Source organism: Lynx rufus, unplaced genomic scaffold, assembly GCF_022079265.1.
Source record: "Lynx rufus isolate CCGP_SWC_20201006 ecotype Redwood Valley unplaced genomic scaffold, mLynRuf1.p SCAF_27, whole genome shotgun sequence".
NCBI lineage: Eukaryota > Metazoa > Chordata > Mammalia > Carnivora > Felidae > Lynx > Lynx rufus.
In genome coordinates, this window is record NW_025814842.1 from 16,095,307 (window position 1) to 16,118,684 (window position 23,378).

Sequence of the window (23,378 nt, forward strand, 5' to 3'; positions counted from 1 at the left end):
GTTCTGCTGATCTGGTGTAGGTGATTTCCTGTCAGACCTGAAGCTTTTGCAGAATCAAAGCCAGAGAAAAGTGTGTGTACTCCTCTGCAGTCCTGAAAGGAGGCAGAAGTCCAGCGTCTTGCAAGGGAAGCAGTCTTAGGGAACTTTGCATCTGACCCGTCTTTGTACCAGTCCTACCAGCTGGGAGAGTGAAGCTAGACAGTTTCTTTCTTCTCTTGAGTCTGAACCTTGATGTTCATTTCCTTCTTCTTTCTTTCTAGGCTCTTGCTCTTGCAGAACTCCCAAGATCTCATAAAGAAATTTGTAGTCAGAACTTTATGCTGCATTTTTATTCAGGAAGGAAGCAGGAAGAGAAGAGTGTCATTTCCTAGGAATCCAGCACTGGAGAAACGTGAGTCTGATTTGTTTTTTGTTGCTGTTAATTTGTTTATCAGTGATCAGTTTCCTCTTCACCGGAATAAAATTGTGCACTATAATGTATGTGGGGTGCATAAAATCTCAGGTTCCCCAGTATAGCAGTTCCTTTTTTTTTTTTTTTTAATCATAAATGCATTCGCCAGGAACCCTAGGCTTAGTTACTGGAGGATCTTTGACTCTTCACTGATCCAGAAGCTTCTCAGGATCCATTGGTGCATTGTTGCAGTGCCCAGAGGGCCTGAAACAGACTCACCCCTCCTACCAAAAGTGACATCCATTTAAGCCTAGTAAGTTTTGTTCTCTTGGATGTGCTTGACCTCCGTAACCTCTGTACCAATTTGTATTTGTTCTTACACAAGTGAAGGTAAGAGGTCAATCCTAACAAAAGAGTAAGTTGGTGAAGGTGATCTTGGGTGCCTCTCATGGGATACATAGATGGAGAAGTTCAAACAGAGTATTTGTGGAGAGGTTTTTCCCTCTTATCCAAAATCAGAGCTCCTAAGGCTGGCCCTGAAGGAAAATATACTTTTGTATTTTTGGAGCTGGGGGTGAGAAGGGGTTGTCAGCAGAGGCTTCTTTACCATTGGCCCCATGTTTCCCCAAGATGGACCAGCTTGGGGTCAGGCAGACAGGAGACCTGTTCTGACCCGCAGAAGGGCAGTGGTTCATTGCTCAGGACTGGGCCTGGGAGCTGCCATGTCAAAGCACATACCCTTCTGCTAGGATTTCTTCCACCTCCAGCCCTGTTCCCCTCCCCACAAAGGCCAGATGTGAGGGATCCAGAGTTCATTCTCTAGCAATGATTTTTTTGTGTGTAAAATTCTAATGTACACAATTTACTTTGAAGCACCTGAACTTAGCAGATTTTTCCTCCCTCTAGCTATGAGAAATTTGAATAAGTGTGAATTGTGAGCCACTCCTGGTGGAGACCATGAAAAAACAGGCAGCCAGAAGGACAAGGAGGCAGGGCATTTTACAGTGCTGGCCATTTGTTCTAAGGTCTAAGTAGGGAGCCAAATCTGTGTAATCCTAGGGGTTGGAGGGCATATCCCCTGACATGAGCATTCTGTGGGGCAAAGTTAAGGTTATATAATCCAGCTGTGTCTTCTAGGGAGGGCGTGGAGAAAGAACCAGCCTTCCAAGTAAATTCAATGTGACTTTTGTCTCAAACATCCTATTTTCTTTGTCTTTGGTACACAGTACAATCCAGGAAGCAGTTTTCGGTGCTTCTGAGTCATAAGTCAGGACTAGTGTTCATCTGGGGATATGGAAATCAGTCCTTACTTTATTTATTTGAGGAAATGTGTGTTTCCTTTCATATCTGAGGCTGATGGTGTGGCTGAAGCTATTGCTATTATCAGTGGTCAAGAAGAGGCTCAAGTCACTGACTTTTCAAACACAAACAATAATGATTTGTCTGATCATCTCAGTGAGACTGGTAGCCTCTTGAACATGGTGCCCATTGTGTACTTCTCAGGTCATAGGCTTAGGCACAGGGTGGCAGTGTGGACTGGCTTTGGTCGTACAGGTTTTGAGGCTTCAGGAGCCGGTCAGTCATTTTCAGGAGTATTGCCTGTTCTTAGTGACATTGTACTACCTCATGCACAGTCTTAAAAGGTTCTTTGGCCTGTCCCATTTATCTCCTTTTAGCTCCTCTTATGTTATTTGTCTGTTCCTTGCTTTCCCTCTATTTGCATGTGATTGGTTCTCTTATGCTCGGTGGGATTGCATTGCATTAACTACCACTCCTCTGCTGATAGACTTCTGTCTTCTAGGCTTGTATAATGAGCCTACCTAGCCATGTGATATGAATTGCATCAGTTCCCTCTGGACCAGAGCCAAATGAGTGGTTACTGAGCCACAGAGAGAGTGGGATATGAAGCTCCTTGATGTTCCCGGGTTGGTGGAAATTTGATGATTTATGAAACCTGTTTCTATCTACTGGCCTCCCAAAGAATGTGCAGACTTTCTTCTTTCACTGTTAATGAATCATTACCCATTGTGTTGTCCAGCTAGCAGAACTTTGGTCTGAATTCTTGATGAAAATCTCTGACATTTCCTGAATCCACGTAGGTTCTTATCAAATGTTTAACCTTATTTAGTTCTGCTTAATTTATCCACCTCTTATTTATTCACCATCTTTTATGTTGTTTTGTGCATTTGAGATCCAAGTTTTAGTTTTTTTAGCCATCACTTGGGAGCTGTGTGACCTTGGGTAAAGCATTTAAGTATCTTATACCTCTAGTTGTTAATTTGTGAAATGGACACATTAATATCGTTCTTGGAGAAAGGCATGGGATCTGACCCAGATGATGGCTTTGAGGTTTCTTCCAGCTTCAGAATATACGATGTCCATTCTGTTCTATTGGTTAGAGTATAGTCATCATTGCTGGTTAAGGATTTTGATTTGATTTGATTTGATTTAATTTTTATAAAGTTTTTATTTACTTTAAGAGAGTGAGAATGGGGGAGGGGCACAGGGAGAGGGAGAAAGAGAGAATCCCAAGCAGGCTCCGTATTGTCAGCGCAGAACCCGATGCGGGGCTCCAATTCATGAACTTGGAGATTATGACCTGAGCCAAAATCAAGAGCTGGACGCGGGGCGCCTGGGTGGCTCAGTTGGTTAAGCGTCGGACTTCGGCTCAGGTCATGATCTTGCGGTTTGTGAGTTCAAGCCCCGCATTGGGCTCTGTGCTGACAACTCAGAGCCTGGAGCCTGCTTTGGATTCTGTGTCCCCCTCTTTCTCTGCCCCATCCCTGCTTGTGCTCTGTCTCTGTCTCTCAATAATAAGAGACAAACGTTTACAAAAATTATAAAAAAAAAAAAAAAAGCTGGATACTCAACTAACTGAGCTACCCAGGTGCCCCAATTTAATTTTTTTAAGTTTATTTATTTATTTTGAGAGAGAGAGAGGGATTGAGCAAGCATGAGCAGGGGAGAAGCAGAGAGAGAGAGAGAGAGAAAGGAGAAAGAGAATCCCAAGCAAGCTCTGTGTTGTCAGTGCAGAATATGACTTAGGGCTTGATCTCACGAACCGTGGATCATGATCTGAGCCAAAATCAAGAGTCAGACACATAACTGACAGAGACACCCAGTCACCTCAAGGATTTTAATTTTAGGCTGATAGCACTCTAAGTTGGGATAGTTTTATTGAGGATAATAATCTACTCAATTCTTGCTGAGTACTCAATAACTTCTTAGATTCAACTCTATTTAATTAATGAAATATTTATTTTGCACCTGGTGGGTCCTGGAAACAGAGATGAAAGATAATTCAGTCAAGGTCCTTACCCTGAAGGAACTCCCATCTTAGGAGAGAAATGGGAGTGACTAATTAATTCTCTGAAGGAATAGGAAGGAGATAGTGTAGTATAGGGAAGGTTATTTAATCTGCATCTTGAATAATAAATAGGAATTTGCCCACTGGACATGAGGACTTAGGTGATTTCAGACAGAGGGATTGGCATTTGCAAAGGCATAGAGGTTTAAAAAACTGACATTTAAGGAACAAGACATCTTCTGTATACCTTGAGCATAAGTTGTGTGTATATGTGTGTGTGTGTGTGTGTGCGTATTTCTTGGGAGAGAAAAGCAATGGGGGATAGATTGGTGAAATAGATAGGATCCAAATCATGAAGGGCATAAATTTTTGAATAAGAGAGACATTAGGTTAATTTATATGCTAATTATGGGGACTGGATTAGCAAGGGCATCATTAGGTCTGATATGATTAAGTCTTAACTTGATTTGATTCTAGATTCCTCAGAAGACAAACCTGGGTACAGTCAGGTACAGTAGTATACTTAAAATTAAAATGTAATAGCCATGTTAAAAAAAAGTCTTTACCTTTTAGAAATATACACTGAAATATTTTGGATGAAATGATATGATGTGCTTTGAGATAACGAGGGAAGGTGGAAGTGTTTGGGCGTGATATTATGATTTATAATAAGAAACATATTTGCTCTTGTCCTCATCTCTGGCTCCCAGCTCTTAAAACCCTTGGAATTTCCTGTGATGGGAGTGATAAAGGTGTTTTTTCTTATGTTAGTGAGGTGACTTTTAGTCTGGTGTTTCTTCCTATGTTAATGAGGTGAATTTTGGACCTCACCTAAGGATGGGGCTGTTTGCCATCAGAGCCAACCTTGGTGACTGGAGAGTTGGAACTTTGAGTCCCACCCTCCTGACCTCCAAGGAGGGGAGAAAGGCTGGTGATCTAGCTCAGTCATCAATGGCCAATGATTTAATCAGTCATGACTTCACAACAAATAAAAACACAAAGGATGGAGTTTTGAAAGCTTCTGGGTTGGGTTGGTGAACACATGGAGATGCAGGGAGAATGGGATGTTCAGAGAGGGCATGGAAGCTCTGTGCTTCTTCCCACAAACCCTGTCCTGTGCATTGCTTCCATCTGAGTTCTACCCTTTTATAATACACTGGTGATCTAGTAAATAAAATATTTCTCTGAGTTCTCTGAGCCACTGTAGCAAATTAATCAAACCCAAAGAGGGGATTGTTGGAACCTCCAGTGTGTAGCAGTTGGTCAGAAGCATGGGTGACAACCTGTACTTGGCATTGGGGTCGTAAGTGTGTGTGTGTGTGTGTGTGTGTGTGTGTGTGTGGTGGGGAAGGTTCAGTCTTATGGGACTGAACCTATGGGATTTGATGCTATCTGTGGGATAGATAAAGTCAGAATAGAGTTGAATTATAGGAGACACCATACTGGTGTCTAAGAATTGCTTCAATGTGTGGGAACGCACCCATGTTGGAATTGGGGTACAGAACCCTTGTTAGTGGGGTTGTTGATGAGGCATGATTTGCTATGATTGTTGAGGCAGGATGATGCATACATGGAATTCATGTATTCATTTTCTCTATTTTTGTATGTATTTGACATTCTGCACAATAAAAAGTTAAATAGTTGAGGGTATGTAATTCACAATTATATCATTTCATTTATTTATTCAACCTTCAGAAATTAATTGAGCATCTACTCAAAAGAGGCCTAAATTGGGGTCTTAGAAAATTTTCGATCTTAGTATAAAGAGCTTGCAATCCAGGAGTGGAGGTGACAGGCACATAAGTAAGTCTAAGATAAGTAGGAATATTATGAATTTCATATATTGGAAACAGGTCTACATTAAGTACTGTGGAAATTCTGGAGAGAAATCTTTTCCAGCCCGGAGGAATCTGGGAAGACCCTATAGTGAAGATGGCATTGAGCTTTATTTCTTCACTTAATTCAACAAATATTATTAAGCCCTACTATAGGTACTGTAGGTACTGTTCTCAGTCCTAAGGATCCAGTAGTGAACAAAGCTGATAAAGAGCCTATTCTTATGAAATTTACATACTAATGAGGACAGATAGACAATACATAATAAACATAATAAGTACATTTTTTACAGTTTATTTTGAGAGAGAGAAGTGGGGGAGGGGCAGAGAGCGGGGGGGACAGAGGATATGAAGTGGGCTCTGTGCTGACAGCGAAGAGCCCCTTGTGAGGCTCAAACTCATGAACTGTGAGATCATGACCTGAGCTGAAGTTGGATGCTTAACTAACTGAGCCACCCAGATGCCTCATGAGTACATTTTATCATATGTTAGAAGATGATAGATGTTACAGAAAAAAGAAAACGTAAGGCATAGTGAGGGAGATTAGTAAGGTTGGGTTAAGGATAAGGAGAGGAGGTTGCAGTGATAAACAGGTGGTCAAGGGTTGGCTCATGGAAGAAGGTGATATTTGGGCAAACGCTTTTTTAAAAAAAAATTTTTTTTAAATGTTTATTCATATTTGAGAGAGAGAGAAGGAGAGTGCGAGCAGGGGAGTGGCAGAGAGAGAGTGGGACACAGAATCCAAAGAAGGCTCTAAGCTCTGAGCTGTCAGCAGAGAGCCCGATGCAGGGCTTGAACCCATAACTGTGAGATCATGATCTGAGCCAAAGTTGGATGCCTAACTGACTGAGCCACCCAGGTGCCCCCACTCTTTTTTTTTTTTAATGTTTATTTATTTTTGAAAGAGAGACAGACAGGGACAGAGTGCGAGCAGGGGAGGGGCAGAGAGAGAGGGAGACACAGAATCCGAAGCAGGCTCCAGGCTCTAAGCTGTCAGCACAGAGCCCGATGCCGGGCTCGAACTCAGACTGTGAGATCATGGCCTGAGCCAAAGTCAGACACTTAACCGACTGAGCCACCCAGGTGCCCCTGAGCAATCACTTTTTTAAAAGAGTCATTATTTTTTACTCTTGATAAGGGACTTGGCCAAGCGGGTATCTGAGTGAAGAGCATTCCCACCAAGGGCACATCTGGAGCAAAGGCCGTGAGTGGGAAACCTGCCTAGTGTATTTCCAGAGCAGCAAGAGGACTGGTGTGGTTGGAGCAGAGTGAGCAAGGGGGAGGAGTAGGAAGTGAGGTCAGAGATGTAATGGGGGGGAGGCAGCGGTGGTGGTAGTGGTGCCAGGATGGGGGGCTGACCTTATAGGTGATTGTAAGAACTTTGGCTTTTACTGTTAATAAAATGAGGAGCCATTGAAGGAATTTGAGCTAGAAGTAAGTGTGACATAATTTGGTTTATAGCTTACAATGATTACTTTGGCTGTTATGTTAAGAACAAAAAACTGGGACGGGAGACCTTTTAGGAGGCTATTGGTGCAGTCTTGGCAAGAAATATTCGTAACCCAGGCTAGAGCAATAGCAGTGGATAGTGTGAGAAGTGGTCAGATTTGGTTAGGCTTTCAAGGTGAAACCAACATAATTTCTTGAATGATGGGATATGGGTTTTGAGAGAAAGAAAAATGTCGAGGGTGACTGAAAAATGGAGTTGCCATCAGGGGAGAGAAGGAAGGTGCAAGAATAGCCGTTTTGGGGAGACAAGAAGATCAGGAGTTCAGTTTTAGACATGTTTACCAGACACCTGAATGAGGTCAGGAAGGTGGTTGGAGTTTGGAGTTTGGGAGAGAGGCCTGGGGTCCAGGTGTATATTTGGAAGTTACTGTCATAGAGATGACATTTAAAGCCACAAGCCCGGATGAATTCATTGAGGGAGCGGGTGGGTTAGAGAAGACCAGGGGTGGACCATGGGTTGTTGCATCGGTAAGAGAACGGAAGAGAAGCAGCCAGCAAAGGAGCCCAGTTCACAGGGGGGATGATATGTGAACCTGGGAAGTCAGTCCTCTGAGGTGAGGGATCTGCTTGAACAGGAGCATGATGGTGGTAGAAAAAGAGATTACAGATAATTAATAGTATACATGTTTAGTATTCATGTATTTTTAAGTTTCCTGTTTAATGGAAACTTCATTCACATCGAGGCTGATGTTAGTTTAGTTTAATACTCTACTGTCTTACTGGATTCATTAATTTGCCTTCTCTTTCCCCTTCTTACTGGGTCTCCAGTGAAACTCCTGTTTCCTATTTGGTAAGGGTTCCAAACGGGCTGGCTCTAGTTTGCCAGCCCTTGGCTGAAAAGATTTTTTCCCCCGCAGGTCAGCTTTGACCTGGATCATTCTTACAGATGCATTGGTTAGAAATCAGTTATGAAGTAGGTTGGCCAGTTCCTTTGAGTCTGTTTTTAGCCGGCATCTATTCTAAATATAGGTTATTTGCATCATCTGTGTGGCCTCGTACATGACATATTTGATGGGAGACTGGTCTAGGTGACCTCTAGGATCCCCTTCACCCTCAAGATTCCAGTTCAGTGATTTTCTTAAAAAGTAAAAAACCCGCAAAATTCCTTTTGAAACTCTGTCCCCCATAGATTCTGCAGCACAGTGGTCCTCGGGGCTCTTCCTGTGAGTGAGTCTTGATCTCTTTTCATTTTCCTTCCCAGGCTCCTGATCTAACCTTTTCTGTTCCTTGTGGGCTCTGTCCTCAGCCCTCTTCTTTTCTCCTGCTTTCCACTCTCTGGTGACTTTCATCAGGCCATGCCCTCAATTACCACCTCTACTCTGGTGACTAACCGATGTGTAGTTTAGCTCTGACCTCTCTGTGGAGGCAAAGGCCTTTCAAGGTTTTCCATTACCTAGGTGTTAAAATCCAAACTCCTTAGCCTGGCTCAGGGCCCCCCTTTGTGCACCACCTGGTAGCTGGACTCCATTGGGAGGCTTCCAGTATGTTATCCATCATCTTTTTTTTTTTTTTTTTTTTTTTTGAGAGCGAGCTCATGCACGCGAACAGGGCAGAGGGGCAGAGAGAGAGAATCCCAAGCTGAGTGTGAAGCCTAATGCGGGACTTTATCCCACAACCTTGGGATCATGACCTGAGCTAAAATCAAGTGTCAACCAACACTCAACCGACTGAGCCACCCAGGCACCCCTATCCATCATTCTTTCTCCTTGCCTTTGCCCCTACTCTTTTCTCTACCATCATTACTTCCTCTTCTTGCCTCTATCTCCCTGCCCCCCATGCCCAGCACACACCAAGCTGATACCCTGCCCTTTGAGAACCTACTCAGGCCACTTACTCTTCATGATTCAGCTCCAATGACTATGTCCCTTGGAATCCCTATAACATAGGCAAGGTTAAAAGCATTTTCTCTGTGTGCCCACAGTATCTTATGCACATTTCCACTTTAGCACTTGGCCTTATTGCTATAATTATTAGGGCAAAAAGAGTTGAATATGGTTGAACATCAAATATATTTATAAGTTGGTATTTCACTAGACTGAGTTCCTGGGAGAAGAGTTTGGTCCCACTCATTGAGACCTGACATTTAGAAGGTGCTTATTTTGTACTAAACAACAAATAAGTCTGTGTGAGTCCATGTTTATGAGGGATACACCGACTTTGATATGAATCAAAGTATATTGGCATAAATGGGCAAAATTGGATCTTTTTTATGATTATGAGTCTTTAAGTATATTTATTTTTTTTCTCTTATAGGAGAACAATTCTTCCAAGGATGGTCTCCCATTCAGAGTTGAGGAAACTTTTCTGTTCAGCTGATGCAGTATGCTTTGATGTTGATAGCACAGTCATCAGAGAAGAAGGAATTGATGAGCTAGCCAAATTCTGTGGAGTTGAGGATGCTGTGTCAGAAATGTAGGAACAGTATTTATTCACTTTATGAAATGATAAAAAATTGCAAAAGAGAGTGACGTTTCAACAACATGTAGGACCAGAGCCACATTTCTCTGATTTTTAGTCCCTGGCTATAAATCATGGGCAGTAAGCTGCTTCTTCCATCATTTACAACTGAATTCACTAGTGTACATTATCCAATCATCCATTTATACAAATATTTATGGAAAAAGGAAAGTTTCCCCTGACAAATAAATATGGGTGACATGCTCTTAGCTCGGTCAGAGGAACGATGACCATAACTAACCAAAGAAGATGACGGGGTGGGGGATCACCATGTGTCCAGTGCTTTGTGTCATGGTTGAAAGTGTGGCCTCTGTGGTTTGCTAGAAAGCTAGTTTTGGTTCAGAGTCTCTCAGTTTATGCCTGCAGTATTATTGCTGCCTACAGTCACCAGGTCACGGACCATTTCATGTTCAGCTGCATTTGATGTGAGACGTGGCTGCAAAATCTTAGTATGATTCTCAAACAAACCTTCCATATGTTTATTCCCAGGCCTCGCTCTCACGGCATCGTAGCATGCGTGTTGTATGGTGGAGCTCTCGGTAGCACCTTCCTCCTGGGTGGACTTTGGAGGAGCTGGGGAGGTTGGGCATGTAAACTCTGGGGACATCTGACTCGTCTGGCCTGACTGTTGGGTCTTCCTCCTAGGACACGGCGAGCCATGGGTGGGGCAGTGCCTTTCAAGGCTGCCCTCACAGAGCGCTTAGCGCTGATCCAGCCCTCCAGGGAACAGGTACAAAGGCTCATAGCAGAGCACCCCCCCCACCTGACTCCTGGCATAAGGTAAGAGGAGCCCCGGTCTGGGTTCTGTCAGCACCTGTGTTTGGGGGCATGTCCTCTTGAGAATCTCTCACCATTGCTCTAGTGCTTCCTTCTGTCTCGTTCTTTCAGCTCTTGCCTGTGGTCTTGTCTGGCTGGTTGGCTCTGCCCACGTCTGCTCACGTCTGCCCACATCTGCCCTTCCTTGCTCCCCAGGGAGAGCCTAAGCTTCCTCTTCATTTTGCGTTTCTAGGTTCATGGGCTGAGGAGACTTGTGGGATGGTTTCCTAAGCAGTCCAGCCCTACCTATTAATTTCCAAGTGCATTCAGAAAAACATTCATAAAACATTATAATTCACCAGGTGATATACCTTATGTGATGTATTTGGGCAGATGCATTTGGGAGAAAAAGATGTTTTTTAGTTTTCTCCTCATGTTTCATGTTTTTTCTTTTATATAATCAGGGTCTGGTATATTATATTTCTTTTTTGCAGGGAGCTGGTAAGTCGCCTGCAAGAGCGAAATGTTCAGGTTTTCCTAATATCTGGTGGCTTTAGGAGCATTGTGGAGCATGTTGCTTCCAAGCTCAATATCCCATCAACCAACGTATTTGCCAATAGGCTGAAATTCTACTTCAATGGTAAGACTTTAATGGTGTCATTTCCCTTTCTCATCAGTTTTAGTATCCAGTATCTTTTTTTTTTTTTAAGGGTTTTTTGTTTGTTTAATACATCTGAAAAGAACGCATGTACAAAGAATTGAGACATGTGAAAGCATTGGTTCAACACTAATGAATCTACAAGAATTAGGATTTGGGGAAGGCGGAGAAGATTACCTAAACATTTTTAAAAATTGGGAACTGCAACCAAAATAAGCAGATAAAATCCCCATTAACACTTATGAAGAGTTTCATAAGACTCCATGATTTTTTTTACTAAACTAGAGAGCCTTAACTAGCTACTCTAGGGTTCCTCGTATGCAAAACAGAAATAAGGGGATTCCCCTGACTGGTCCCCACGTTGTTAAATGTCCTCCCCACCCCCACCTGCACCCCCAGCTTCTTCATGAAGCAGGTCTGTCTCCATCCTCCAACTTGAAAGAGGATGTGCATCATTCCACAGACATCTGTCTTCTAAAGCACCACCCCTCACGCTTCCTCCATCTACCAGGTCTCTGGCTGTGTTCTAGGAACACCGTATCATACGCTATTAAACTGGACATCTACGCTAAGCATGTAAGACAATGATAGGGAAAAAAACGTTTTTTAATTACGTACTCAATCCATTTGGTGTATTTCAAAAGGTGCAATACTTTTCTTCATTTATCAGTGAATGAAGTTAGAAATTAACTTCAAAAAAAAAAATCAGCAAATGACAAACAAATTTCCTTGAAAGTCACAGTCACATATAGAGTGCCTCCTAGAAAAGAGGGGCAAGACAGGTTCCACCTGCTTTCATGAGTTTCATCAAGTACTAGACCTACTCAAGGGTGGAGAGAAAGGCAACTTTCAAAAAGGAGTATGTTATTAAATGAGGCATTTACTATACTCCTTCCTAAGAGCACCAGGTGGGGGACAAGTGTTCTAAACTAGATCTAGGAAGTGGAATGTGGAGTCAGTCCATCCTCCTCCCCTTAAGGGCTGTCCAATGGTTACTGAATTTAAAAAACATGACTAAATAAAAACAAACCCCACACACACTCCCCCCCCCCAAAAAAAGAAAAAAACAAAAACAAAAAGAACAAAAACAAAAACAAAACCCCTAAATGTCCCAGATTATTCTCCAGAGTGGATGGAGCCCCGGGAACAGCTTCAACAGCCCAAATTAGTCTGTTACAGAGTCATCACAAGCATGCCTTGCTTTTAAACAAAAACAAAAACAAAAACAAAAAAAATTTTTTTTTGAAACGACAGAACAAAAACTAGTACTAACCGCTTTTCTGACAATACACAATTACTCAAATTAACTAGTACTGAGAGGGGGAAGGGGACCATATCTATGGGCCTTGTCTCACACGAGTGCATGTGGGTAGGTGCAGGGCATTTGTCATTATTGCAAAAATGAATTTTAATTTTTAATCTTTAGTTTGATTTAACATTGCTTTTAGTACGATGCTGACACCAGCTGTGCAGAAAGGGCTCTGGAGATGTTCATAGCAGCACACATCTGCGGGTCTTCTTCAGTTCTGGAGGCTCCAGGGCAGCCAATATTGCTTCGTCAAATACATTCTTTAGGCCTTGCTGTGTGAGTGCAGAACACTCCACATACTTGACCGCCTTCAGGTCACGGGCCAGCTTTTCAGCAGTCTCTGGAGTGATAGGCTTCTGTTTGTTCTTGGCAAGTTTCTCAATCATAGAGGGGTCATCTCGGAGATCAATTTGGGTCCCAACAAGCAAGAAAGGAGTCTTTGGACAGTGGTGAGTTATCTCAGGCACCCACTTCTCCTTCACATTTTCAAATGAGGATGGAGAGACCACTGAAAAACAGACTAGAAATACATCTGTTTGTGGATAACTCAGCGGTCGTAATCTGTCATAATCCTCTTGCCCTGCAGTATCAAAAAGTCCAAGAGTATATGGCTCTCCACCAATCATAACTGTGACTGCATAGTTGTCAAAAACAGTCGGTACATACTCCGATGGAAATTTATTTGTTGTGTAGGATATCAGGAGACAGGTTTTACCAACGGCATCATCGCCCACAACAACACACTTAATTGTCTGCATTGCTGAAACAGTTTTGTATCCACTTTAAATATTTCAAATTCAATGAGAACCTCAGCTTCTCCGCCGGGGCCTAGTATCCAGTATCTTATGTAGTGTCTGTTGGGATGCAACTTAAGCAAGGTAGCATCAGAGTTAAATACTGAGGCAAAGGATACTCTTGACTGAGGTCTTTTGCTCCGTGCAAAACAGACTTGGGCCATCATCTCTGCTAGCTTTAGTGTCCATATAATCATCTATCTGTATATAAATGTCCCTATCTGTATATATGTCCATCTATCTGTATATATAAGTGTCCATATAATCATCTCTCTGTATATAAATGTCTGCACGTTGATTCCCACATGATTTACTCTGTCTCGCATTATATTTCAGTTTTATGAGAGCTCTCATGTATTCAAATCAATCATAGGCTAAGGAAGGAGAGTTTGCTAGTGAGTCACTGCACTGTCGCTGCCTTGATGGGAAGGGGCAGAGAGGGAGGGAGAGGCAGAGAGAACCCTAAGCAGGCTCCAACGTGGGGCTCGATCCCAGAACCCTGAGATCATGACCTGGGACAAAATCAAGAGTTAGACGCTGAACTGACTGAGCCACCGAGGCGCCCCTCTGTCGCTCCTTTGAAAGTGCCTCCTGGCCCTTCTGTGTACCATCACAGCTGCAGCTGTAGTTTTCCATCATTGCATAATGTCTCTAGTTATGTCAAGGACTGGCTGACATCCTTAAAACCAAATAATATTAATTTAAAAATTTTAGATGTGTTAATAAAACATTTTGGATGGGTCTGAAGAGAGAGTGAGTGTGCTAATTACTGTAAGAAATAAAATTGATCAAATATAAGTTGGAATTGCCTCTTAGATGAAATTATTTATTAACTTTTAAAAATTTTAATGTATTATCATTTCATGATGTTCTGCCATGTCAACAAGGTTTGAGAATTACAACTATGAAAGCTTAGAGGATAAACCTGATTTACCCCAAGGCATTAATGATTTAAAGGAGTTACCTCAACAAGAAGTATTTGCAAAGTTGTTTATGTGGGGCTGTGGTGTAGAAATCCAGGCCGGGTCACTTCACTGAGGGCCATTTTTAGCTTTCTCAGTGACATTTAAGTGAGGGTATCATCTATGCAAAAAGCTGGCCCTACTGATAGAATTCTGTGGATCATTAACACTGTTGTAACTGCTCTTTTAAGGTGAATATGCAGGTTTTGATGAGATGCAGCCAACAGCCGAATCTGGTGGGAAAGGAAAAGTTATTAAACTTTTAAAGGAAAAATTTCATTTTAAGAAAATTATCATGATTGGAGACGGAGCCACAGACATGGAAGCCTGTCCTCCTGCTGTAGGTATTAAGTGTACTAGTTTTCTCTGGTTGTGGTTCTGTTTTAAACAGCTGATTTAGAACTTGGTATGATTGCTTAGGTAAGATAAGAGAGAAGAACATCGAGGTGTCACTGTAAAACAACCAAAACAATTAAGACACCTTCAGTCTCAATATGTCAACTGACTTTTTGCAAACCTGAAAAAAACCATCTAGAACTTTACCACCCTGTTCCTGTGGTATGGCTGCCACCTCTTAGCCCCAGTGTGTGCTCAAGGTTTGGCTTCGATTCCCCAAATAATACCACAAATAATAATTCAGATCTTATAACTGTAATCAAAATTTTACTGTCTTTTTATATTTGACGAACTATTGCCTCATACAGTATCTTCTCCTTTTTACTGAGTAGGGAACTGAGGCTGTTGGAGGTTTGATAACGTGCCTGTATTAAAGCATTTTGTTCTTCTGAATGAATGCTGTTTTCTGAGACTAGGAAACATGCTATACAGCAATGTGTCACTTTCATGCAGGACTTTGCCCTTATCAGCTCATACTAAATTAAGAAAACCTGAACCAAAAATGTAGTGGTGAGCTTTTTACTACCTAGTTTCCTGAGATCTAAAAATAGTTGTCTTTGTAAATGATTAACCCAAAGTGGTTAAAGAATCTTTGGATCCTTTTAACTTACTTGAGTCAATTCAAGATAAGAAGATGTCTTCAGATGATTTACAATCAAGGCCGAGGTTGACTAAGTCACGAATGCTGGACTAGTCCAATGAGGAGTATGTAGAAGTCACATATGCCCAGTTCTATCAGGGAGCTCCCCCTCCTGATGTCAAGAGGTGACAAAATTATAATTCCAGAGGACCCTTCCAGTCATTGGAAGATGACACGGCCTGACCGAGCCAAGGGAAAGTGTGTGCTGGCAGACGTGGTCAGAGGAATGTGTGATTTGAAGGAAGGGCAACAGCCACCATGTGCAGGCCTGGAAGGACCCAAGGGAGAAGTGACCAGGCGGGGGGCAGGAGGCAGGGAGGCAGCAGAGCAGAGTGGGGATGTTCTAGGCACAGACCTGGGCTGGTCAGTGCACAAGAACTGGCAAGAATGGGCTTTCTCTTCAGCAACCGCTGAAGACTTTATGTGTCAGGCACTTTGGTGTCCCTGTGAGGTCATGGGAAGCCCTGGAAGGCTGCTGGACAGAGAGGGAATGAGTTGGTGTGTTAGGACCCCGAGCGGGTGCTGGCATGCAGAAAGGAGGCTCAGTTAGGAGGCTACACTTAACTGGAAGGTAAGAATCTCATTATGTTTCCCTCCTTATGTGGTATGAAAACAAAAATGAAGAGAAAAGGCAAGTGAAAGAATTTTCAACTTCCAAATTATGTATGTAGTGTCTATATCCTGGCGGAAAAAGAGAAAATACTATGTTTTTAAATTTTTATTTATTTACTTATTTGAGAGAGACAAAGTGAGTGGGAAGGGAAAGACAGAGAGGGAGAGAGAATCCCAAGCAGGCTCCACGCTGCCAGCGCAGAGCCTGATGTGGGGCTGGAACCCAAGAAACTGTGAGATCGTGACCTGAGCTGAAACCAAGAGTCTGGTGCTTAACTGATTGAGCCACCCAGGTGCCCTGAGAAAATACTATTTTAAAAATGACTACAAGAAGGTGTCACTTGGTAGAAATTAAGGAAACAACATAACCTTCAATAATTTTAATGATGGAAAGTGGAGTGCTGGCAGCAGATCCTGGGACTGTCATCTGCTTCATCCCAGAATAACACCCTCCCTGGGAGGGAGGTCTGTCAGGTTCACGCAGGGCACCTGTCAGGAGGCACTTGCTCTGGTCCTGATTCTAGGCCAGTGGGATCTCTTACTGCACTACAGGCTTCTCTTTATTCTTCCCTCTTTGAGATTGCCCGGCCTAGTTGTGAATGCATCTAGTTTAGAACTCAGATGGGATTTTACCTTTGTAAGCAATTGTATTGGTTTTTAGAGGGCTTCGGTTCTCCTGGAAGCCTGCAGTGTCCCCTGGCCTGATTGGACTGACAGCGGTGTTGCACTGACTCATTCAAGGACGCTCCCAGGGAGCTGGGGAGGCACCCCCTTGAGGCTAGGCTTAACCTCTCTTTGCAGAACAGTTCATTCTCTTCAAACACTTACTGCCCTAGGGTGCCGCTATATCTTTTAAAATTTTTTTTAACTCTCCTTTTTTCCCCTTTCTTAGGATGTTTTCATTGGATTTGGAGGAAATGTGATCAGACAACAAGTAAAAGACAACGCTGAATGGTACATCACTGATTTTGTAGAGCTTTTAGGAGAACTTGAAGAATAATATCAATTTTTATACGGTTTGTAACAACTTCGGTTAATTTTTAAAAGTTACACAGTTTGATACCGTTTGCCTAAAATTGTCTATTACAACTTAATGTATAGATTTGGTACTCATTATCTGTACTTCAAGTAAACTATGGAAAACTGCTTTTTTTAACTGCAGTCCTAGTATTATTATGACCATTAATTACCTGGATAGTTTTATAATCTTAATTCTTTATGTATTTTCCTATCTGTATTTTATTTGAAGCCTTTTAAAGGTGGATAGTAAATTAAACACCGTCACTGTTGGAAATATGGGTTAGGCAGCTTTAGGTGACTATTGGTTTTCCCTGTGGTAGGTAAATAAAAGTTATCCATGTATCAGAACAGATTTGTGGCATTGTCCATTCTGCCTGTGATGTATTTCAGTATCTAATATTTCAAGCACCTTTACGTTTTTGGGTAGAAACAACAGCCAGGCAAGGAACCAAGGGGTTGGAGACCCCGTTGATCACAGGGCATAGTGCTTGTCACCACTCAGCCCCCACCAGCCCTCCCACTGGGCAGAGGGCTGGATGTGCTTTTATTAGCTCTTGGAATTTGTCAAACAGGGAATGTTACAGAGGCTTAAAAGAAAATAGAGCCTTGGAGCTCCTGGGTGGCTCAGTTGGTTAAGCTTCCGACTTCCTCCGACTCACGTCATGATCTCATGGTTTGTGAGTTCAGGCCCCACATCGGGCTCTGTGCTGACAGCTCGGAGCCTGGAGCCTGCTTCGGATTCTGTGTCTCATTCTCTCTCTGCCCCTCCCGCACTTGTGCTCTCTCTCTCTCTGTCTCTCAAAAGCAAATAAATGTAAAAAATAAAATTAAAAAAAAATGGAGCCTTGGAGCGCCTGGGTGGCTCAGTTGGTTAAGCCTCTGACACTTGTTTTTGGCTCAGGACGTGATCTCACAGTCGTGGCATCGAGCTCTCCTTTGGGCTCTGTGCCTGGCGTGGAGCCTGCTGAAGATTCTCTCTCCTCTGCCCCTCTCCTGCTCACTTGTGTGTGTGCTCTCTCTCTCTGTCTCAAAAAAAAAAAAAAAAAAGCCTTAAACAAAAGTAGTGACCTTAAAAAATGGATATTTGATCATCGCATGAAATAAAAGAAGTAATTACACATTTTACTCATTCCAAATGAAGATCAGAGTTTTGCCTTAAATAAATTAAGAAATGCCTCCTAATAGCCTACATGCACCATTTCTTTCTTAACAGATGACTTGGAAAGACGTGAAAGCCAGGTTTGCGTTTATTCTGGGCAGTACCAAGAAAGAGACATTTCAGAACATGCTTTGAAATTATGTGGTTATTGGGGAACCTGGGTGGCTCAGTTGGTTACACATCTGACTCTGGATTTCGGCTCAGGTCGTGATCTCACGGATCATGGGATCAAGCCCAGCATCGGGTTCTGTGCTGACGGTGTGGAGCCTGCCTGGGATTCTCTCGCCCTCTCTCTCTCTGCCTCTCCCCACCCATCAAAATAAATAAACATTAAAAACAATAGTATGTGGTTATATACCCTCCCTGGTTGAAAATTGGGAGAGGATAAAGAGGTTTAGGAAGAAGCATGCAATGGATAATGAAGTAGAAAAGGCCAGAATGGTTTAATATAGGAAATTATATGAGAAAAAATGTATATTTCAAAACAATAATTTAAATTTATTTGGCCAAATAATCAGATATTATTTAGCCAAATAGTCAAGTCAGATGAATCGAATTTCCTTCCAGATCCAAGTTGCCCCGGGAGAGACGTGAAGTAGGTTGGGCAACATTTACATGAGACTCCAGACAACGAGGCGGTTGTTCGGTCGAGGTTGCTGGCTGGCAGCTCTCCTGGAAGCCGTTTTGTGGGACTTGCACTTGCACTGAGCTCCGGGCAGGACTGGGCGTGCCAGGGCTGGCGTGCCAGGGCTGCCGGTGCTGCAAACTGCCGCCAGCAGTGTGCGTGAGCTGCAGAGCCGTCCTCGGGGAGGTGGAGGACTGAAGCCCCTGCTGCTTCTACCTGCCAGGCTGCCAGAGCCCGCCTTCCACAGGGCGGTGGCCTGAACAGGATGTGCACACTGGATTTGGCTCGGGGGAGTCTGCTGGGCTGAGAAATCTACCCACATAGAACCTTTTAGACCAATTGCACAAGCCCCCGGGCCCCCAGGCTGCCCAGCTCTCAGCAAGCTGCACAGAAGCAGCACACACAATCCCTTCTTTGTTGTGTTGGGGTGAGCCTGAAATGATGCAAAACTGCCCTAACCTCTTCCTTGCTTTTTGAATTCTGGATTTGCTGGAAACAGCCACAGAGTGGCTCTCCCAGGAGCTATGTACGTGGTTGTGGTAGGACAGGAGTCAGTAAGTGTTGGCAGTGCGATGTGGCCTTCTATCCTTGTGATGCCATTTTTCATTCTGATGCACACTGCTTATGTAAACAAAAATAGTTAAGAACTGGGGTCATGAAGTTAAGAATTGAAATTTTTCATGGTATTAAATTGAAACAGGAGAAGTCCCTCAAAGCTGTTATATGCCTAAAAAAGGAGATAACCCAAGGCCTTTATCTCCTATCCCACCCCCTTCTCTGGTTTGCTGCTATGATTCTTCTCTCTTCTGGAGACAAGTGTTTCTTCCTGCCCAGCCGGCTGCCATTCGCAAGAGTTGGGGAGGGCATTCTAGGCCTGGGGCTGGAAGATTCTGGAGATTCAGACCTCGGGTAGGAAGCTTCCGGAGAGTCAGGTGGTCCGCCTCAGCAAATGTTGGCACAAGCATGATGGCTTTTGCCTCTGTGGCCCTCAGAATTATGATTGGATGCGGGAAATGTGGGGAGTGATCTGACCACACGTCACACTGCTCATTTTCACATTTCCAAGGTGTTTGCACATGTTTCCTCTTGTGATTCTCACATCCCTGAGGTCAGCAGTATAGATATCGCTGTCCTCTTTTTAACAGGGGACAGCAAGCTCACAAGAGTTGATGACTGCTACAGGGTCACATTCAGAGCTGGAGCTCAGGCCAGTGATTTCCACAGTGTTCTTTATATTATGCATTGCTAGAGAGTTAACAATTGGACGCCTGGGTGGCTCAGTCAGCTAAGCGTCCGACCTCGGCTCAGGTCGTGATCTTGAGGTTCATGAGTTTGAGTTCCACATTGGGCTGTCTGCTCTCAGCACAGAGCTTGCTTTGGATCCTCTGTCTCCCTCTCTCTGCCCCTTCCCCGCTAATGTGAGCTCTCTCACACACAAAAATAAACATTTAAGAGAGTTAACAACTTACTGGGGCCAGGACAATCTACTGTAAGCTAATACTTAACACTCTGATCACAAATGTTAATGTATATTAATACAGAAGATGAAATTTTATTCCCTAGAATGTAAGATGTGTTTTACAAAATGTTCAAGTGGTTTCCTTTTTAATGGTCACTGAACTCTGCAAGAAGTACTAGTTTTAGTATTAATTCATAGAGGACTGTTCAGTACTTTGCTGATCAGTTTCCAACTCTGAACACGTTTCTATATATGTTTATTATTTTCCTTTTGAATTGTTTTACTGAGTTTGCCTAGGCACATCATCTTAACTCCCAGGATTCCTAACACTTGCATCAGAAATAGTATGAATTAAGACATTGCCCCAGGGGCGCCTGGGTGGCGCAGTCGGTTAAGCGTCCGACTTCAGCCAGGTCACGATCTCGCGGTCCGTGAGTTCGAGCCCCGCGTCGGGCTCTGGGCTGATGGCTCAGAGCCTGGAGCCTGTTTCCGATTCTGTGTCTCCCTCTCTCTCTGCCCCTCCCCCGCTCATGCTCTGTCTCTCTCTGTCCCAAAAATAAATAAACGTTGAAAAAAAAAATTAAAAAAAAAAAAAAAAAAGACATTGCCCTGCTTTGAGGGGCACACATATGTATACACACATATGTATATATTTTTGCCCCATGAATTTTTTTAATGTTTATTTTTGAGAGAGAGAGAGGGAGAAGGCGAACATGGGGGAAGGACAGAGAGAGAGAGGGAGGCAGAGAATCCAAAGCAGGCTCTAAGCTGTCAGTGCAGAGCATGATGCAGGGCTTGAACTCACAAACCACAAGATCATGACCTGAGCCAAAGTTGATGCTCAACCAACGGAGCCACTGAAGCACCCTGCCCCGTGTGTTTTCTAATTGAAACTGACAGTCTCCATACTTTCTCTTTTCCTACCTTCCCTTTCTCCCTCTCCCCATTTACTTCCCCCTTTGCTTCCTTCTATCCATTCATCAAGCATGTTATTGAACATCTATGTTCCAGCCAGAAACTGAAGGTATACATTTAATTATTCAAGACTGAAGAAAAGTCTCCTTCACAGGCAGCCGTGAGAATAAGGGGAAAAGAAGCAGGTTCTCTCAAGTGCTGGTTTGGAGGAGAGCAAAGTGTGGGTCTGAGAAGGCTTTTAAAAAGGATGATGGGGTGCCTGGGTGGCTCAGTTGGTTGAGCGTCCCAACTCTTGATTTCAGCTCAGGTCACGATCCCAGTGGGATTGAGCCCTGCCTCAGGCTCTGCACTGTGGAGTCTGCTTGGGATTCTCTCTCCCTCTCTGCCCCTTTCCCCCACTTGTGCTCTCTAAAAAATAAAAAAATAAATTTTAAAAAGGAGTAGGGATGATATCACATGAATGGTAATTAAAAATGAGTTGGCATGGGGGCGCCTGGGTGGCTCAGTCAGTTAAGTGTCTGACTTTGGCTCAGGTCATGATCTCACAGTTCGTGAGTTCAAGCCCCATGTCAGGCTCTGTGCTGACAGCTCAGAACCTGGAGCCTGCTTTGGATTTTGTGTTTCACTCTGCCCACCACCCCCCCCCCCCCCGCCCCACTCATGCTCTCTCTGTCTCTCATTTAAAAAAAGTGAGTTGGCACGTGCAAGTAATATTCACCAGACCTACACACAACATATGGAAAATGAATTTGTAAATTTCAAATATTCCCAATGAAAATTCATAGACAAAATAATACGTTCTTCTATGGACGTTTAATAAAAGGATTTGACAAATTGGGCTAGAATTGCTAAAGTGATTATTTGATAGATTAATATAATGATAGAAGATTCCTGTACATCACCAAGTGACCACCATGTTGCTAAATTAGTGGTCAGATTTCAGACCTCATCTAACCTGGCCTCATAGCAGCATGTGACACAGGTGATCTCATTCTTGATAGACTTTGTTCGTTTAGCTTTCATGACATGCCACTTTCTTGAGTTTCTTCCTGTTTCCCTGGTGGTTTTTCACTCTCTCTTCCTGGTTCCTCCTTACCCTGGCCCTCTTCTTCATCTACATTCACTCCCCATAAGAATTTATTTATTTTTCGGGCAATAAAGTCCTCTTTATTTATTTAGTATACACTATTGTCAAATTGGTTAACACACAGTGTGTACAGTGTGCTCTTGGTCTTGGGGATAGATTCCTGTGGTTCATCGCTTACATACAGCACCCAGAGTTCATCCCAGCAAGGGCCCTCCTCAATGCCCATCACCCATTCTCCCCTCTCCACCCCCCCCCCATCAATCCTCAGTTTGTTCTGTGTATTTAAGAGTCTCAGACAGTTCACAAATGCATATCTCCAGGCGAGGCTGTGCTCCTGAACTGCAGATTCAAATACACACATACCTGTCTGATACCTCCACCTGAATATCTGCAGAGACATCTCAAACTCAATATAAGCAAAATGATTCCTGATCTTCACTTCCCCAGATCTCTTGCACCTACTTCACCCACAGCCTTCCCCATCCTTTCAGTTGGGGAGGCCAAAAACTTGAGTCACTTTTGGTTTTTCTCTTTCATTCACACTCCACGGTCGGTCGTTCAGGAAATCATTCTGTCTCTGCCATCAAGATACATTCAGAATCTCACCATTCTCCCTACTTCCACTGCTACCCCTAGTTCAAGCCACCATTTAAAATGTCAGATCGGGGCACCTGGGTGGCTTGGTTGGGCGTCCGACATCAGCTCAGGTCATGGTGTCACAGTTTGTGAGTTTGAGCCCCACATCGGGCTCTGTGCTGACAGCTCAGAGCCTGGAGCCTGCTTCAGATTCTGTGTCTCCCTCTCTCTCTCCCTCTCCCCTGCTCTGCCTCTGTCTCTTAAAAAAATGTTAAAAATAAAAAATAGAAAATGTAAGTCAGATCATGCCCCTCCTCTGCTCGAAACCTTTGAGTGGATCCCACCTCAGAGTAAAAGCCAAGGTCCTTTCAGTGGCCCCTAACACCCTACTGATCCAGCCCCATGACCTCTGACTTCTCCCACCAGGCAGTCCCTCTCCTCTGTTCCAGCCAGTGTCTGTGCTGCTCTAGTGCATGCCAGGCATGACCCTCCCTGAGGGTCTCTGCTGTAGCCATTTCCTCAGCGTGGTGGGATCCCCTTCCAAACACTGGCTAATTTTATCACCCCTTTTTGCTTAAATCTCAGCTTTTCAGCAAGGCCAACTCCGACCAGACAGATTTAATACTGCATATTGCCCCTCCCAGCCCACCCTCAGAGTCCTATCTCCATTACCCCCTTCTACATTCCCCTCCTATAGCATTTATCAACTCCTACCATATCATGTAAGCTACAGTATTTTATGTTTTAATTGCCAGACTCCTTTCACTGTACTGGAAGCTTCACAAGGGCAGGGGTCACGTTTTGTTCATGATATTATTTTAGGTGTCTGGTGCTTGGCACATAACAGAAACTATTTGTTGACGTGACTAAAGACTATAGCCTAGTGTGAGGCAGGCTGCATTGTGAAATCC

General features: G+C 43.5%; 2 protein-coding genes across 3 annotated transcripts; one reads left to right on the top strand and one right to left on the bottom strand.

Moving 5' to 3' along the window:
* Nucleotides 1-305: 305 nt before the first annotated feature.
* PSPH (phosphoserine phosphatase) lies at nucleotides 306-17,975 on the top strand. Of its 2 annotated transcripts, XM_047089472.1 has the most exons (7): nucleotides 306-391; nucleotides 9,296-9,454; nucleotides 10,145-10,279; nucleotides 10,750-10,895; nucleotides 14,170-14,318; nucleotides 16,519-16,642; nucleotides 17,860-17,975. In XM_047089472.1, exons 2-6 carry the CDS (start codon nucleotides 9,315-9,317, stop codon nucleotides 16,624-16,626), a joined length of 678 nt encoding a protein of 225 aa, XP_046945428.1. In that variant the 5' UTR covers nucleotides 306-391; nucleotides 9,296-9,314; the 3' UTR covers nucleotides 16,627-16,642; nucleotides 17,860-17,975. The 2 variants fall into 2 exon arrangements, with proteins under 2 accessions (XP_046945428.1, XP_046945426.1); XM_047089470.1 differs by lacking the exon at nucleotides 17,860-17,975 and having other exon boundaries at nucleotides 16,519-17,295.
* Nucleotides 12,390-12,995, bottom strand: LOC124519312 (cell division control protein 42 homolog). Its single transcript, XM_047089473.1, has one exon. The coding sequence runs from the start codon at nucleotides 12,978-12,980 to the stop codon at nucleotides 12,405-12,407; it is 576 nt and encodes a 191-aa protein (XP_046945429.1). The 5' UTR covers nucleotides 12,981-12,995; the 3' UTR covers nucleotides 12,390-12,404.
* Nucleotides 17,976-23,378: the final 5,403 nt, after the last annotated feature.